At 40.5% G+C, this 16,205-nt stretch overlaps 1 protein-coding gene across 2 annotated transcripts in view; it reads right to left on the bottom strand.

Moving 5' to 3' along the window:
* Positions 1 to 4,980: 4,980 nt before the first annotated feature.
* The window catches only part of SRPX (sushi repeat containing protein X-linked), a 109,476-nt gene continuing 98,251 nt past the window's right edge, over positions 4,981 to 16,205 (bottom strand). For both annotated transcript variants that reach the window (XM_053580196.1, XM_053580198.1), the window contains 3 exons: positions 14,162 to 14,295; positions 11,659 to 11,780; positions 4,981 to 5,535 (listed from right to left, as the gene is read on the bottom strand). In XM_053580196.1, the coding sequence (XP_053436171.1) occupies positions 5,352 to 5,535; positions 11,659 to 11,780; positions 14,162 to 14,295 (440 nt within the window). In that variant the 3' untranslated portion in view covers positions 4,981 to 5,351. The remainder of the gene's footprint in view (positions 5,536 to 11,658; positions 11,781 to 14,161; positions 14,296 to 16,205) is intronic.

Genomic DNA, 16,205 nt, shown 5'->3' on the forward strand with positions numbered 1-16,205 from the left:
CTGTAGATGGCCTCTATCAGTTTAAGAAATGTCCCTTCTATACCAATTTTCTTAAGAGTTCTGATCATGAAGGGATGCTGTATATTATCAAAAGCTTTTTCTGCATCAATTGAGAGAATCATGGTCTTTGTTTTTTAATTTGTTTATGTGCTGAATTATACTTATAGATTTACATATATTGAACCATCCTTGAGACCCTGGGATAAAACCGACTTGGTCATGATGTATAATTTGTTTGATGTGTTGCTGGATTCTGTTTGTTAGGATCTTGTTGAATATTTTTGCATCTATATTCATTAGTGATATTGGTCCATAATTTTCTTTTGTTGTAGGGTCTTTTCCTGGTTTGGAGATCAGGGTGATGTTTGCCTCATAGAACGTAGTCTTCCTTCTTTTTCTACTTTTTGGAACAGGTTGAGTAATATAGGTACTAGTTCCTCTTTAAAGGTTTGGTAGAATTCTGACACGAAGCCATCTGGTCTTGGGCTTTTGTTTTTAGGGAGATTTTGTATGGTTGATGCTATTTCAGAACTTGATATTGGCCTGTTCAACATTTCCACTTGATTCTGGCTAAGTCTTGGAAGATGATGTGCTTCCAAGTATTGGTCAATTTCCTTCATATTTTCATATTTCTGAGAATAAAGTTTCTTGTAATATTCATTAAGGATTTTTTGAATTTCTGAGGAGTCTGTTGTTATTTTGTCTTTGTCATTTCTGATTGATAAGATTAGAGATTTTACTCTTTTTTTCCTGATTAGGTTGGCCAAAGGTTTATCTATTTTACTGACCTTTTCAAAAAACCAACTTTTTGATTTATTGATCTGTTGTATAATTCTTTTGTTTTCAATTTCATTTAATTCTGCTCTAATTTTGGTTATTTCTTTTCTTCTACTGGGTTTGGGGTTGGAATGTCCTTCCTTTTCCAGTTGCTTGAGATGTCTCATTAAGTTGTTGACTTCCTCCCTTTCCATTCTCTTGAGGAAGGATTGCAGTGCTATAATTTTCCCTCTTAGGACTGCCTTTGTGGTATCCCAGAGGTTCTGACAATTCGGGTCATCATTGTCGTTTTGTGCCAAAAAAATTGGCAATTTCCTTCTTAATCTCATCTCTGACCCAGCTATCATTCAGCATAAGGTTATTTAACTTCCATGTTTTTGTATGAGTATGCAGATTCCTGTTGTTACTCATCTCAAGTTTTATTCCATTGTGGTCTGAGAAGATGCAAGGAATAATTTCTATTCCTTTAAATTTACTGAGGTTAGACTTGTGACCTAAGATGTGATTGATTTTGGAGTATGTTCTGTGGGCTGATGAGAAGTATATGTATTCAGTTTTTTCGGGGATGAAATGTTCTGTAGATGTCTGCTAATTCAAATGTTAGATGGTTAGGTTTAAATCTAAAATTTTGTTGCTCAGTTTCTTATTGGAGGATCTATCCAACACTGCCAAAGGAGTGTTGAAATCTCCAACATATTATGGAGTTGGGGAAAATCACATTGTTCATGTCTGTTAGAGTTTCTCTTATAAATTGAGGTACATTCTGGTTGGGTGCATAAATATTAATAATTGAAATCTCATCATATTGAGTATTACCCTTAACAAATATGAAGTAGCCATTCTTATCCTTCCTTACTTTTGTTGGTTTAAAGCCTATTGTGTCTGCAAATAGAATTGCAACACCTGCTTTTTTCTGATTACTATTTGCCTGAAATATGGATGACAATCCTTTCACTCTGAGTCTGTATTTATCTTTTAAGGTAAGATGTGACTCTTGTATGCAGCAAATATCTGGCCTGAGTTTTTGTATCCAGTCAGCTAACCTGTGCCTCTTTAGAGGACAGTTTAAGCTGTTCACATTAATGCAGAATATTCATAAGTCTGGTAAAATTTTGGGTATTGAGTTTTTCGAAAGTCCAGTGGACATTTTTAATCCTTTTGCCAGTATGGAAATTGGAGTTTGATCAAAAGTTTCTGAGTGAGTTAACTTTTGTGGTAGAGGATTGGGCTGGTCATTATGGGGGATAGGTCTGAGAATATCCTGAAGAGCTGGTTTGGTTATGGCAAATTTCTTCAACATATGAATGTCATTAAAATATTTAATTTCTCCATCATAAATGAAACTCAGTTTAGCTGGATACAGGATCTGGGGTTGAAAGTTATTTTGCTTTAGGAGATTAAAAGTTGATGACCACCCTCTTCTGGTTTGAAAAGTTTCAGCAGAGAGATCTGCAGTCATTCTAATATTCTTCCCTTTGTAGGTAATGGATTTCTTATGTCTGGCTGCTTTCAGAATTTTCTCCTTCATATTAACTTTAGTGAAGTTAATTATGATATGCCTGGGGGATGTCTTATTCAGATTGAGTCGTGCTGGGTTTGGAACCTGTCTGCTATCTGAATTTCAGAATCTCTTGACATATCTGAAAAATTCTCTTTCATAATTTCATGGAGAAGTGCCTCTGTGCCTTGTGAGGCCACTTCATCACTTTCAGGGATTCCAATGAGGCGGATATTAGCCTTCTTCGAATTATCCCAGAGCTCTCTGAGAGAATGATCCATTTTTGCTCTCCATTTCTCTTCCTCTTTGAGAGTTTGGCAACGTTCATAGGCTTTGTCTTCAATGTCAGAAATCCTTTATTCTGTTTGCTCCACTGAGGGATTCTACTGTATTTTTCAGAACTTTGAGGCCTGCAAATTCTTACTTCAGTGCATCAAAATCTTTGGTGGTTTTGTCTTTAAATTTGTTAAATTATTGAGTCAACTTTTGAATTTCTCCTCGAATTTCTAATTCCCAATTTTCCTCCATTCTATTAATCTTGTTTGCAATCCAAATTCTGAATTCGATTTCTGACATCTTGGCCAGCTGTTTATGAACGGGATCTTCAGTTACATTTGCCATCTCTTTCCTTGGGGGTTTGATCTATTCTGGCTATTCATGTCACCAGAGTTTTTCTGCTGATTCTGCCCCATGATTGTTTTACACCGTTTGACTTTTCCCCTGCAGCTTTGTCGAGGACCCGTACAGTGCTATGGCCTGAGAAACTGGGGACCTGTTTGGTGTGGTGGGGCTGAGTGGTTCTGTCTTGTTTTCAGCTGGTCTCTGTCTGACCCTAGTGAAACAGTTACTCTGGGTTGAAGTCTCAGCTTTGGAGAAATACCAGCAATTAAGTCACCCCGCCCCCCACAGGCAACCATTGGAAAAGGAAAATCAAACCTTCCTACAACCACACACTCAGGGCACCACCTGAATAGTCCTTGGGTGATTTGCTCAGTTCAAAAGGTCCAAATCAATTGTCTCAGTCAGCACCTGTCTCACATGGGAGAGTTTAAAAGGTCTCTGGCAACTGGATTGTAGGGGTCTGGTGACAACTCAGATATGACTTGCTCTGGTGCTCCATGAAGTCAGGAGGACCCACCCTGCAAATAGGTTAGTCTGGGAAGGTTGATGCCTCCTTCCCCACCTTGAACCTCTGTCACACCCAGTCACTGATAGCCCTGCAGGGCTGTGACCCAGTTGCCTGTAGTGAACAGATACTCCAGGGGTTTGCACCTGCCTCAATCACAAGGAAATCTATATCTGCTCAGCCAGGCTGCCGCACTCTGCCTCTATCCAGCAGGGAGAGGTGAGGTCTGACAACCTCGGGTGCTTGATGGAGGCTGGGGCGTGTTCACTCAGTTCCAGCCCCACCCCTGATTGAGGTTACTGACAGAACAAAACAGAACAACTTTGCAGGAATTTATTTCTGTCTCTGCTAAATTCCCCTGCAGAAGAGAAGCTGTTTTGAGTTCCCAGAGCCTGCGCCTCAGGCCCTGTCTTTGCTCCTGTAGGTTTGTTTTCGGTTATCTGTCAGTTCTAGTCTCCTGCCTTCCTTTGTCTAGAGGCTGACGATCCCCTGAGGGCCGGGTGCATCTTAGGCTCAGTAAAGCGGTCCTCTGCGTCAGCCCTGCCCTGGGAATTTCCCGGCTCTGTGTGTGCGTTTTCTAGTTCCCTTGCTCCACCCAGGCCGGTGCCACCTCAGGCAAACCTTTTACTCACGGGGCCTGCGTTTCCGTCCCAGATCTGTTCTGCGGTGGTTGCCACCTGAGAAGATGCCCGGCCTCCTCTGGTTGCCCTTTTCCTGGGATTCTTGAGGAGTCTGGCTCTTGGTTAAACACTAACGTGTGATTTTATTTTAGGCCTGATCATAGGCAATGACAAAAGCTTTACCTGGAAGGCCTCATGAGAAAGCTGCCAACCCTCTCCAGACTTGGCGTGCAGCCAGTGCATTGAAGTTTCTATGGGGATTTGCAGTTGATAACTCAGGCACCTCAGCCAATCATGCTTTTTCACATCTTTACATTCTTGCCAGCTTCCCATTCATTTCTAGGCCTTTTTACCTGAGATCTTGGCAGGGGTCTTCTTCAGGAGCCTCTGCTGAGATGCTCTTATGAGGGCATGGAGCAGAAGGGGAAATTTTGAAGAAGCTTTCCCTGACTCTGACTCAGTACCCAGATTTTTCCACTCTTACAACCTTACCTGACTTATTCTATGGTCCATAAAAGTGCTGGAGTCTTTTGTTTAAAGCTCCCTCAGCAGTGAGATGACCCCGCATCTGTGCTGCTCTACCTGACTCTTGACCAGGGTGATATGCTGTTTTTCTTGTTTTAGACCAGTAGTTCTCAACCTATGGGTCGTGACCCACAGGAACTGTATTAAAGGGTTGCAGCATTAGGAAGGTTGAGAACCACTGTTTTAGACACTTGCTTAATTGCTGTAAATGATTGAAGGCTTAACACTCTCTCTCTCTCTCTCTTTTTTTCTGTTTTATTTTTTTCTTGGGGGGGGGCAGTATCAGTGTTTGTTTTAATCAGCTGCTTGGGCACCTGACACCTCAGCAGAATTCCTGACAAGACTAATAACATTTTTCCACCACTAAGAATCATAGACCTAAAACAACTGAGCACGTATGGCTGGTGCTTAATAAACAAAGTGAGTTCGATCGATTTGCTCCAAAATATTTTATTAATAAAAGTCTTATATAAACAGCAAAATAGAAGAGAGCACTGAATAACATGTTGAAAACACGTTCATGGTGGTGGTTTCTAATTTTCTACAAAATTAACCAGCCATGATGGAGTAAAGAAAGTTAGAAAGAGTAAAGATATTCATATAATTTTTGAAATACTTCAAAGTACAAAAAGCACCAAACTATTTTTTAAGTGCAAAGAAAGCTCATAATAAAATAGACTTTAAAAATTACAAATAAAAATCTGTACATCAAGGATATTTTTAAGGCCTTCCCATGTGCATGGCCCTATGTAGGAAAAGAAGAACTGTCGAGAGAGGAACCATCACCTTGGGTGTTATCATGACATCAGGTGTTGCAGGTCTGGCCCATTTCAGCTTGCAAGACCATCTCCTCTTTTCTCAAAGGGAAAGTGTCAACCAGATTGAAGAGGGCCATGGGCATCACCAAGGAGACGTACCGCTCCTTGTCCATTCCATGCTTATCCACTAGCACCATACTGAAGGTGTAGAGTGGGATTCGCAGCAGCAGCCTGGGGAAGACAAAGAAAAGAGATGACTAAGTCAAACCCTAACTCCCAAAGGTTCTGGTTGACCAACCAAAACTCTAGAGTGACACTGTGTACTGAAAAAACTTGATACCATAAAGGAATGAACCATCCTTTAGACTCTTTTATTTCACATTTATATGAGGGTCCAAATTTTTAGATTATGTTGTTCTCACTCTCAAGGTAAAGTTCCATTTTTAAAAGAACTCCTCACCCAGAGGACATGCTATACAGCCGAGCATTGTGCTCATTAGGTGAGATCCCACCAAATGCCCTCCCTCCTTCTGCCAGTCATCCTCCCCCTTCCTGTCCCCTCTCCCTGCCCCCGTACTAGACTTTATTTGTGTTTTATTGTTCATGTGAGCATGTAATTGTTTATATATTGGTTTCATATTAACATCGAATACATTTAGATATTTATTTTTTCCATTCTTGAGATACTTGACTAAGAAGAATGTGTTTCAACTCCATCCAGATAAATATAAAGGATGTAAAGTCTTTATCTTTTTTTTTAAATGGCTGAATAGTGTTCCATGATATATGTATACCACAATTTGTTGATCCATTTATGGGTTGATGAACATTTGGGTTGCTTCCACAACTTGGCAATTATGCAAACTAATACAACCTTTCTGAAAAGAAGGATGGAGAATCTGCGAAGAACTAAAAGTTGACATTCCATATGAGCCTGCAATCCCATTATTAGGTGTCTACCCAGAAGAACAGAAATCATTTAACCACAAGGACATTTTCACAAGAATGTTTATTACAGCTCATCCTTTAGACTCTTGCTATTCAAAGTGTGGTCCTTGGACAACCAACCACACTTGTTAGAAATGGAGACTCTCCCACCCCAAACCTACCTAATTAGAATTTGTATTACCCCAGATAACTGGTATGCACATAAGAGGTTGAGAAGCACTGCTTTGGATTAAGGTCAAGAAGACTTCAGCCCCACAAGGATGTCATGTTCCAACAGTGGCTACATGGCATGTACACGCTAACAGGTTTTTTTTCCCCATTAAATTGGAGTTTACCCACGTTTGCTGATTCATTTTGAATAACCACATACATGCTAAAACTAGGTCAGTGTTTGTCAATAGGAGTGATTTTGCCCCCAACCCAGGGGACATTTGGCCCTATCTGGAGATATTTTTGGTTGTCACAATGGGGGGTAGAGATAAGACTGGCATCTAGTGCATAGAGACCAGGGATGATGCTAAACATCCTGCAATGCACAGGAAACCCTTCCCACCAAACCAATAATTATCCCTTCCCATATGTCAATAGTGCTGAGGCCGAGAAATCCTAAGCTAAGTGAAGCTGATTGAAATAACTTTGCAAACATTATAGTTATGGCCTATTCGGCAGCCTACTCAGGACTGCAAGGATCGAGTTTGGTCTAACCACCAGGTATTCTGACTTGATTAATTATAATTTGACCTCACATATTCCAAAAAGGAATTTGAAGTGGTTTCAAGTAGCTGATGTTTTTTTCTGCTCCAATTGACTAGAATTTAAACTGTGTAAAAATATAACGTTTATATCAATCCAAGCATGTTTGGATGAGGAAAGCCAGAGAAAGCAAACAAACAGATAAGCTGAGCCCAATGAACAAATAAGCCCATTCAGTCTCTCCTCCAGATTTCTTTTTTTACTTTAGATATTTTGAGATTGTGTATGAGGCCAAATATACACTAGCATCTGGGTTTAAATGGAAATATTTTTCCCTTATACGATCAGATCAAGGTTAAACAAAACCATTACATAAAACACAAATTGCACTTTTCAGAGACTATCCAGGCAGGAAGGGGATGATTAATATTTTATCCCAGAGGGAAACTAAATTACTAATACATTTCTAGTGACTAGAAATAAAAGACAGAGGATATTACAATCGTTCCACCAGGTTTCCTGCAGTGCTAATATGTGGGCTCAGGAGTAGATGACTTAGCAAAGTGCATTAATCAGGCTTTGAATATGTGAGCAGAGGATAGGCTATAGACAGGGTGGGGAAAAAGAGCTAAACTGCTGTGGATCTTTAAGAGGAAGGGTATTGAATTTCTCGAGGAAGTTTTAACAGAGGGAGGTCCTAGGAAACAGAGAAGTAGAAAATATGGTGGCTGGAGCCTATGGGAAAGAGTGACCAATGAGTGTGGGAATAGACAGGCTGAGACCCCCCTAGGCCCTTCAAAAGCCAGAGTAAAGCCCGCAGACGGGCCACCCTGTACTCTTGATTGAGAAGAAAGGAGTCTGAAGGTGCCCAGTCAGGGAAATGTCTGCATAACTAGGCCTGCATGGGGAAATCAGCAGTGCAGGCAGCTGAGACCGTCAACTAGTAACTTAGGCTGGAGAAGCTGAGATGTCTGAGATGGCACTTGCTCTTCCCACTCTCTTCTCATTGCAGCATTTTCTGGCCTCTTCAGATGTTCCATTCCCCTATGTCCCTGTTTACCCTTTACCTAACCTTCCTGGGGGCTGTCATCTCCCCTCACTCCTTTTTAACCTTAACTGCTAACTACTGACTGCTGTGCATCCTTGCACGTGAACTCTGTTATGTACCCAATTAAAAGACTCTGGGAAAGAGGGTGGGGGCTGCATTCTTCTCATGCTGCCCCCCTAGCCACGTGGAATAGTGTGTGCCCTTACAGGCTTCCAGGTTTTATGCACTAAGTTTAGGGTAGGTTTCTATTTATTTCCTCAGCGCCATCTCCCTTGCTAGCTACTGTCTCAAGTTGGGGTTCACTAGATACCAAACAAATGAGAAAGGAGAGCATTTGGTTTTACAGCAGTTATGAGGCTAGGTTGGCCACATACACACTCCATGATGCCACCATCTGCTACTACACACATTGCAGTGTGTAAGCTTTCAACCTTAATTGACACAGAAGACAAAGGGAGAAAACTTCTATTGGAGGAGCTGAGTGGCTGGATTAACAAGCTAGCAACAGCCCCAGGAATGCATCCTATTGGGGCTGAGAGACCACAGAAATCTTGGGAATAGGTGATGGGACACCCCACAGAAGGTGGAATGGGGATGATGCAGGCAGGACGTCTGAGTTACACAAAGATCTGTCATCAGATTGGAAACAGTTCTTTTTGGAGAATCTTTCAGGGAACTCTAGACTCAAAGAATAATGTGAGTGTAACAATTATGGCTTTCTTTTTGTCTTTGTCATCCTTGAGATTGCTGGAAAATTGGGGAGTGCAAATTAGCCCACACATCCAGATTTAAAAGAAATTGTAGGCAAGAAAGAAGGCAGTTGGTGACCTTGCAACTCCAAACACCCAGTTTCCCCTTTCTGCTGACTCCCTTCAATACTTATATACATATCATGGCCTCAGTGCTATTTGAAAATAGTGTTCTAACTGGACAGGAGCATGTTTCGATTGGGCATTCTGCTTTTCCTTCCTGTCTTTCCTGCTTCCCATTCTTTTTTTTTTTTTAATTTTTAAATGTCTCTTTTATTTTATTTTTTATTAGATCATGACTAACTGTGTACATTACTGCATTTATGGAGTACAATGTGCTAATTTTATATACAATTTGGAATGAGAACCTGCTTCCCATTCTTTACAAAATCATCTGTTTTCCTCTGTGCTAGAAAGGGGAAAAGAGCACAACATCCATTTGCCAAGTTCTTTTTTCCTCACTGATATTTCCGATAACATGGGCCTGACCTGAAACCAAATCCATTAGGGACTGCATAAGAGCAGTCTTCTCTGTGTGACATTTACCTGGACTGCACAATAAGGATTGACCCTCTTCTTAAAGGCTACTGGCCAAAATACGTTTCAAAACTGCAGAGCCTTTGGTAAACCACTGGGTCAGTAGTTCTCACAGTGTGAGCACCTGGGAAATTGCTAGAAGTTTAAATTCTTGGGCTACCCTAGACCTCCTGAATCAGAAACTGTGGGAATAGAGCTCAGCAATAAAATTTTAGCAAGCCCTTCATGTGCTTCTGAAGCATACTAAAGTGCAAGAACCACTCCATAATTCATTTAAGGAAATTATTTGTTACTTAAATCATCTTCACCCTACAAAGGTCTATAAGAGTGATTTTCAACTGGTGTGCAGTGGCACACTGGTGTGCTGTGAAAATTTTTAAAGATCATTCATTAAATCATTTTTGAAAGAAGTTCCAAGCACAGTAAGTATATTCTTTTTTTATTCTCCGTTTTGATTAACATAATTCAAGTGTGCTGCAAAAGTGTAACTATAGGTTCAAGTGTACTGTCAGACATAAAGACCAAAAAACACTGGTCTGTAATAACTCCAACATATTCAACTTGAATGATAGAAATTTATTTCTTAAATCATCTTTTTTCTTCCTCAAGTAGTTTAAACAGTTAAAAAAATCATAGCAAGATCTTATGAAGAATATATTGAATATATGTAGAACATATATACACATATATATTAAATCTATAGAATGTTTAGCAAATGCTATGACAAGTTTTTAAAAAATCATTGACATGGGGTATGAGCAGATAATTCTAAAAAAGCAACAACTTCATAAAACGTACTTTGAAAATGTCAATTATAAATTTTTAGATACTGACACAATTCTGTCTTCAGTTCTGCACACTTCAAATTGAAATATTAGTACACTAATTGTAATATACTCCTAAAGGCTACTATTACTCCTAAAAATCATAAAACTACGTTAATGAAACTTAGAGCTATTTATTCTATTTACTTAGCCCAAACACGGTGCCAAGCACTGTGCTGGACACTGAGTAGCAAATATTGGAAAGGTCTGGTACTTATCTCAAAAGTGTTGTACTCTAGGGAGGTGCTAGATACAAAGGCAGGAGGATAAAAAAATACAAAAACGTGTAAGTGTACCCAGCCTTCTCCCTCCATTGGCCAATTAAAGAGAATTCAAACATCATCTTATTTTTTTTATCCCTATCCCTTTGATTTTTTGACCTTCATAGGGATGAGACAGACTCTGGTAGGGATAAGACAGACTCTGGGTAGAGAAAGGTATAAGTCAAGCATGAGATGGGTCAAAGGCAACAAGAAAATAGGGAAATTATAGAAATAAGCTATTATGTCAATCTATATAGCATTATTTGCTAAGGATTTGCTTCTATCATATAACCTCCCAAGGAATTTCTGTGAATCTCTCTGAACACCTGTGTTAGGAGTCACCAAGTGCTATTTTATTTTCTTCTTATTGGGAATACAGAAGGACTATATTTCCCAACCTCCCTTGAAGGTCAATTGCAATCATGTGACTAGCTCTAAGGACTGGGAGAGTGAGCACGGTGTGTCACTTCCAAAGTGAAGCATAAAAGAGTTGTATGTGGGTTGTTTTTAATCTCATTCTTCTCCTTTTTCAAACACCTAGAAGCCTCGTGTTCTAGATGTTAATGTACAAGATGGTGTGGTCGCCTGGGATCCTAACAGACAGTCACCTGGCACCCTGAAAAGGGATATCTGCACCCTGCCCTGCAGTATGTGAGAGAAAAAACTGGGCAAGAAAGGAAAATTTAAAGAAGTTTTGCTTTAGCCTAATTATTCATTTCACCATGGTCAAGTGATTCAAGTAAAACTTTGGGTTATTCTCAAACTACCTTTTGGCTGTTGAACTCTGCTCCTTTATAATACTCCATGACTCAGAGTCTGAACACCATGGCTCTAGCTTTACAAGTGTTACCAAAATAAAATATAGTTGTTAAAATAGGGGTATGGACAAGTGCCCTGGAAACCTAGAGGAAAAAGAGGCCAAAACTGGAAAGAATAATTGGACGCCAGTCTTCCTAATAAGACAAAGGAGTGCTTAGATCCTTTTTTCCGAGTCCTCTTCCCCTACCCATCCATCTGTCACCAACCAAACACACACACACACACACACACACACACACACACACACACACGCGCAAAGCATAAACACTTGGTTGGATAGGTATAAAAAAAGACACTGGTAATTTTCCACTACGTGATTTATTTGGACAAACAGTAATTAGCATGGATATAATACTCCCACCATAAAAGCAATTAAACATTGAAAGTTGCCTGAACTCAATACTGAATAGAAAGAAATCAGGGACTCTTATCAGATAAAGGGGATGAGATTTCAGAGCAGAACTTCCCCCTACCTGAGCTGCAGAGCTAGGGCCGGAGGCATAATCTTTGCTCCTATCCTGCCGATGAGAGTCGGGAACACACCCACCAGCTCCACCACAGTGATGTGTCGAATATCCAGGCCACATTGTGCTTGCTGGGAAGAAAGAAAACCCAACAGGGGAGGTTTGAACATGGCTAAAGAAAGAGACATCCATGGCAAACTGCACACTGCCAGCAGCAGCACCGATCGGTTTGTGGAAATTTATTTGCCCACTCTGAACTGTCCCCCAAACAGTTGAGAAATGGGTTAAACTACTGGTTATAAAACCTAAATACCTTCCTAGAGGAATCATTCGGAAATGGGTTGGCAATGGGATTTTGAAAAGCTAGCAAAATGGCAGTCTATGTATTTCCAGACAGGGTGAGACCTTGAGTGAGTCAAATTTCCTAAAAAGTCTCCAAGGCCACCCGAGAAGTTTCTAAATTTATTGTTGCAAGAAGACAAGAAAACAGCATTTCCAGCATCTCCCCTTCTCTGCCCTGTTTCCACTCTCCTCATCCCCCTGCCCTATGCCCCCACACCCAAACCCAGGGGAGACAAGAATAAAAGGTTCCAACTCTCTACGCTGGCTTTTGGCAAGAACCTCAGAAATGTGGCCCAGTGAACCGTATGCCAGGAGGGCTCATCAGGAATGGCAGTGGCAATAAGGGAACAGAAAAGTCACATAAGACAAGTAAAGATGCATCTGACTGAATGGGACCAGAAATTTTGAACTTCTGAATTATGAGAACACCAAGTATTTTTCAACCACAATTCCATCGAAATGTCCCTAATAGGGGATGAAGGAACTAGTAGAGAAATTTGAAGAGGTAGCAGTGGACTTTTCTATTACTCAAACAGAAACACCTAAATCAATCATAAATCAATCAAACCTTTCTTTGAAGGCTCTGGTTAAAATGCAAATGTAAGTATGTTGTTGGAGGGTGGGTAGGAGGTCATACAAACATCTTGGTAGAAAATATCTTATCCAACAAGATGATTAGTAAGTTGGCAAGTACCTGAAGGGATGGGCTAAACTAGAGCCAGGACAGCAAACTTTCTCTGTAAAGAGCCAGACTGAAAGTATTTTTGGTTTTGCAAAGCTGCATGGTCTCTGTCCTATCCACAGGACTCCACCAGTGCAGTGCAAAAGCAGCTATAGAAAATGCACAGAGGAGTAAGTGTGGCTGAATCTGTTAAAAGTTAAATTAAAGAAACCAGCCATGGGCCAAATTTGGCTGAAAGGCCATATTTGCTGACAGAGAGGAAATGTAAATTGTTTGGCTTATTCATTTTTCCATGGAATAATAAGACATGAGGAAATGCATGATTGTAGATTATAGCCTGCAGTGCCAATTTCCCATGAAACAGAGCGGGCTAAGCTTCCATTTTATAAACAGCAAGCTCCTAGCTGGGATAAGGAGGTGCAAGGGGAGATCAGTTGGCAAGGACTGGTGATAAAGATGCAATGGATTTGGTTCCTCTCTAAGAAGCTCACAAAAACTTCAGAGTTCATGGGCAATCTTTCAAGTACATGAGAAGAGTGAAGAAAGACTTACTGTTATTTCTTGTATTAATGCTGACATGAGAAGTAAATGGTAACCTTGAATAAGCCACGATTGTTCTAAGCACTTAGTTCTATTCATTGTAACAAATGAATGAAATATTCTGAAAAACTCTGTGCAGTACGATGTCCACGACACGGCATCCATACTGACTCTACAGCTTGCAAATTGGCCACTCTTACTGCAAACCAGTGTCAGAACAAAATCAGGCAACTTCTAGTTTGATCTTTACAGTTTCTAGTCATCAGACTGCACAAGATGCTGGCTACCTCATTTGGTAGCTATGAAATTTACATAGCTGAGAAGGGCACATTTCCTAGAAAAGAGCTTCTCAAACTTTAGAGTGCTTAGGAATCACCTGGGGATCTTGTGAAAATGTAGATTCTGAAACACTATGGGAGGGGTCTGAGAATTTGCATTTCTATCAAGCTCTGGCTGAAGCTGATGCTGCTGGACCTCAGTAACACTTTAAGAAGCACTATTCTTAAAAAATGGCCGTCACTCTGAGAGTTGGAGAAAATCCCTAGGGAAGGATGTGAGGCCTGAGCACTGCCTGGACTCTCCTCACCCCTTGGGCTAGCTTTTTGGGCTGACAACTGATTGAACCACCTCTAGCCCAGGCATATTCTGGATGGGTTCAACAAAGACAATTGTTCTGTAGCTAGGCCTGGACAGCATGTCAATTAGCCTTATTAGTGAAGACAGACAAACCTTGTTAGTTGGAATGTGATTGGGTTAGCTCTGGGGAGCCAATGTTAATCGGGTTATGCCCCAGAATCAGACATACATGGTGACAGCCCCAATGTGCCAGTTCCTGAAATGCACAGTAAACAGATTAGACCCTAAACCTGGACTTTGCTTTTAGTGAAATGGCTGAGCCCCTTTTGTTAGAGGCCTCTTTCCCATCTTGGCCTGGCCTGTTGGACTCACCTGCAGCATTCCCAGCTGCAGCCGATACAGGAGATTTCGGGCTGTGGGTGTGGACACAATGAGGAGTCTCCTTTTCTCATAAAACTGATCCAGAAGTGCAGCTGCTGTTCTGACACCCACGTTGACATTCATGGCTGCAATTACAAATGGCCACTGGGTCAGAAACCTTTTACTTGTTCTAGCTTGACACAGCCTGTGATGACATGCAGAAACTTATGTATAAGAAGTGGACACTGAAAAAGGATTCAAGTGTAAGTAGTTTATTTTTGGAAAGTGGTCCAAAGAAGCTTTGATAGAAAAGTGGGTACCTGTATTAGTTTCCTCTTGCTACTGTAAGAAAGCTCCATAAACATAGTGACTTAACGTAACACAAATTTGCTCTCTTCAGTCTTGTAACATCAGAAGTCCAAAATGGGTTTCAATGAGCTAAAATCCAGGGCTATGTTCCCTGCAGAGGTTCTAGGGGGGGACTCTGTTTTCTTGTCTTTTTCACTATCTAGAGGTCTCCTTCATTCCTTGGCTAATAGCCCCTTCCTTCAACTTCAAAACAGCAGTGTAGCATCTTCAAATCTCTCTTCTCTCTGATCTCTCCTTCCATCATCTCTTTCTCAAATTCTGACAGCAGTTCTATATCCCTTATATAGTAGTAGGAGCCATCTAATAATCCAGGATGCTCTCCCCATCTTAAAAAGCCCTTAACTTATTTACATCTGCAAAGTCTTTTTTGCCATGTAAGCTACTACATTCATTCACAGGTTCTGGAGATTAGGATATGGACACTTTTGTGGGGCCATTATTCTGCTAATCTCAGGAAGTGAGACATGAAAGGAAAAAAAAAGCAATACAGAGTGGGTTGTCAAGCAATTTATTGGTATCTGTAATTCAATTCCCCTGGGGAACTCTGGGAGATGGTATACTATACAACATACATCAGAGTCATCCCACTGGAGGGAATTGGAGTATACCTACCACCTGTTCCGTCATCAGTGGATGGCTGCTTCTGGGACATTAAATCTCCATCACTTCCAGCCAGCTATGTGCATGGGCTCATAATGCTTTCATAGCCAGGGGAAAAAGCACTCTCAGACAGAGAGACCCAGGTAATTTCAATAAGTAGCCATCTGAACATAGATGGTCATGTCAAAGGTATATTGGCCAAGCACCACAGTATCTGCTGAGGAAGGGCTTTAGGGAGCAAAAAGGTAGGATAATTGTCAGTGGGCAGGCTGGCTTTGGAATGGCTCAGAATCTCTGAAGTCCGCCTCCTTGATGTGGAAAGAACAGAGTAATGTGGAGCACGGAGGACCACAGTGTAAGCAATGCAGCCATGAAGGACAGAGGACGAGGCAGTTGTAAACAAATAAATGACAACCAATTCTAGCTGTTCAAAGTCAATGAAAGATGTTCAACAGATAGGTAAGAAAACAAGCCTGGCCCTGGAGAAAAAATAATATGAGAATAACTAGGAAATTTCATATATGCTTTATGATCTTGGCATTGATGTTTCAAGCTTTAAATTTGTATTGAAGTAGTTGTTCATTCACACATTCATTCATTCAGCCAACGCACACTGAGTGGCTGCTATGTGCCAAGCTCCATCATAGGCACTGGGATGTTGCACTGAGCAATACAGATTTCCTTCCAGGCACAGGGGCTCAGAGTCTAGAACTGCCCTGGTCAATAGAAATATAATAGAACCTACTATGTCGGTTTACATTTTCTAGTAGCCTTGTTAAAAAAGTACAAAGAAATAGGTGAAAATGTCTTTATAATGTTTTATTTAACCAAAACCAGAGGGTTCCAAAAATGTATACACATTTTAAGACAGAAAAAAACTGTATTCAATGTATAATACTCAATATATATCAATAACAAAAGAGGAATACAAGTCACGTTGAGAACCTCTTGTAATTGCAGAATTCTAATGTGACTTGAGTGTTACAATTTTAATACAGTTTTTTCCTTTCTTAAAATGTGTATACATCTTTTAGAACCCTTGTATATCTAAAACATTCCATTTCAATATGTAATCAATATGAAGAGT

This window comes from Nycticebus coucang, chromosome X, assembly GCF_027406575.1.
Source record: "Nycticebus coucang isolate mNycCou1 chromosome X, mNycCou1.pri, whole genome shotgun sequence".
Taxonomy (NCBI): domain Eukaryota; kingdom Metazoa; phylum Chordata; class Mammalia; order Primates; family Lorisidae; genus Nycticebus; species Nycticebus coucang.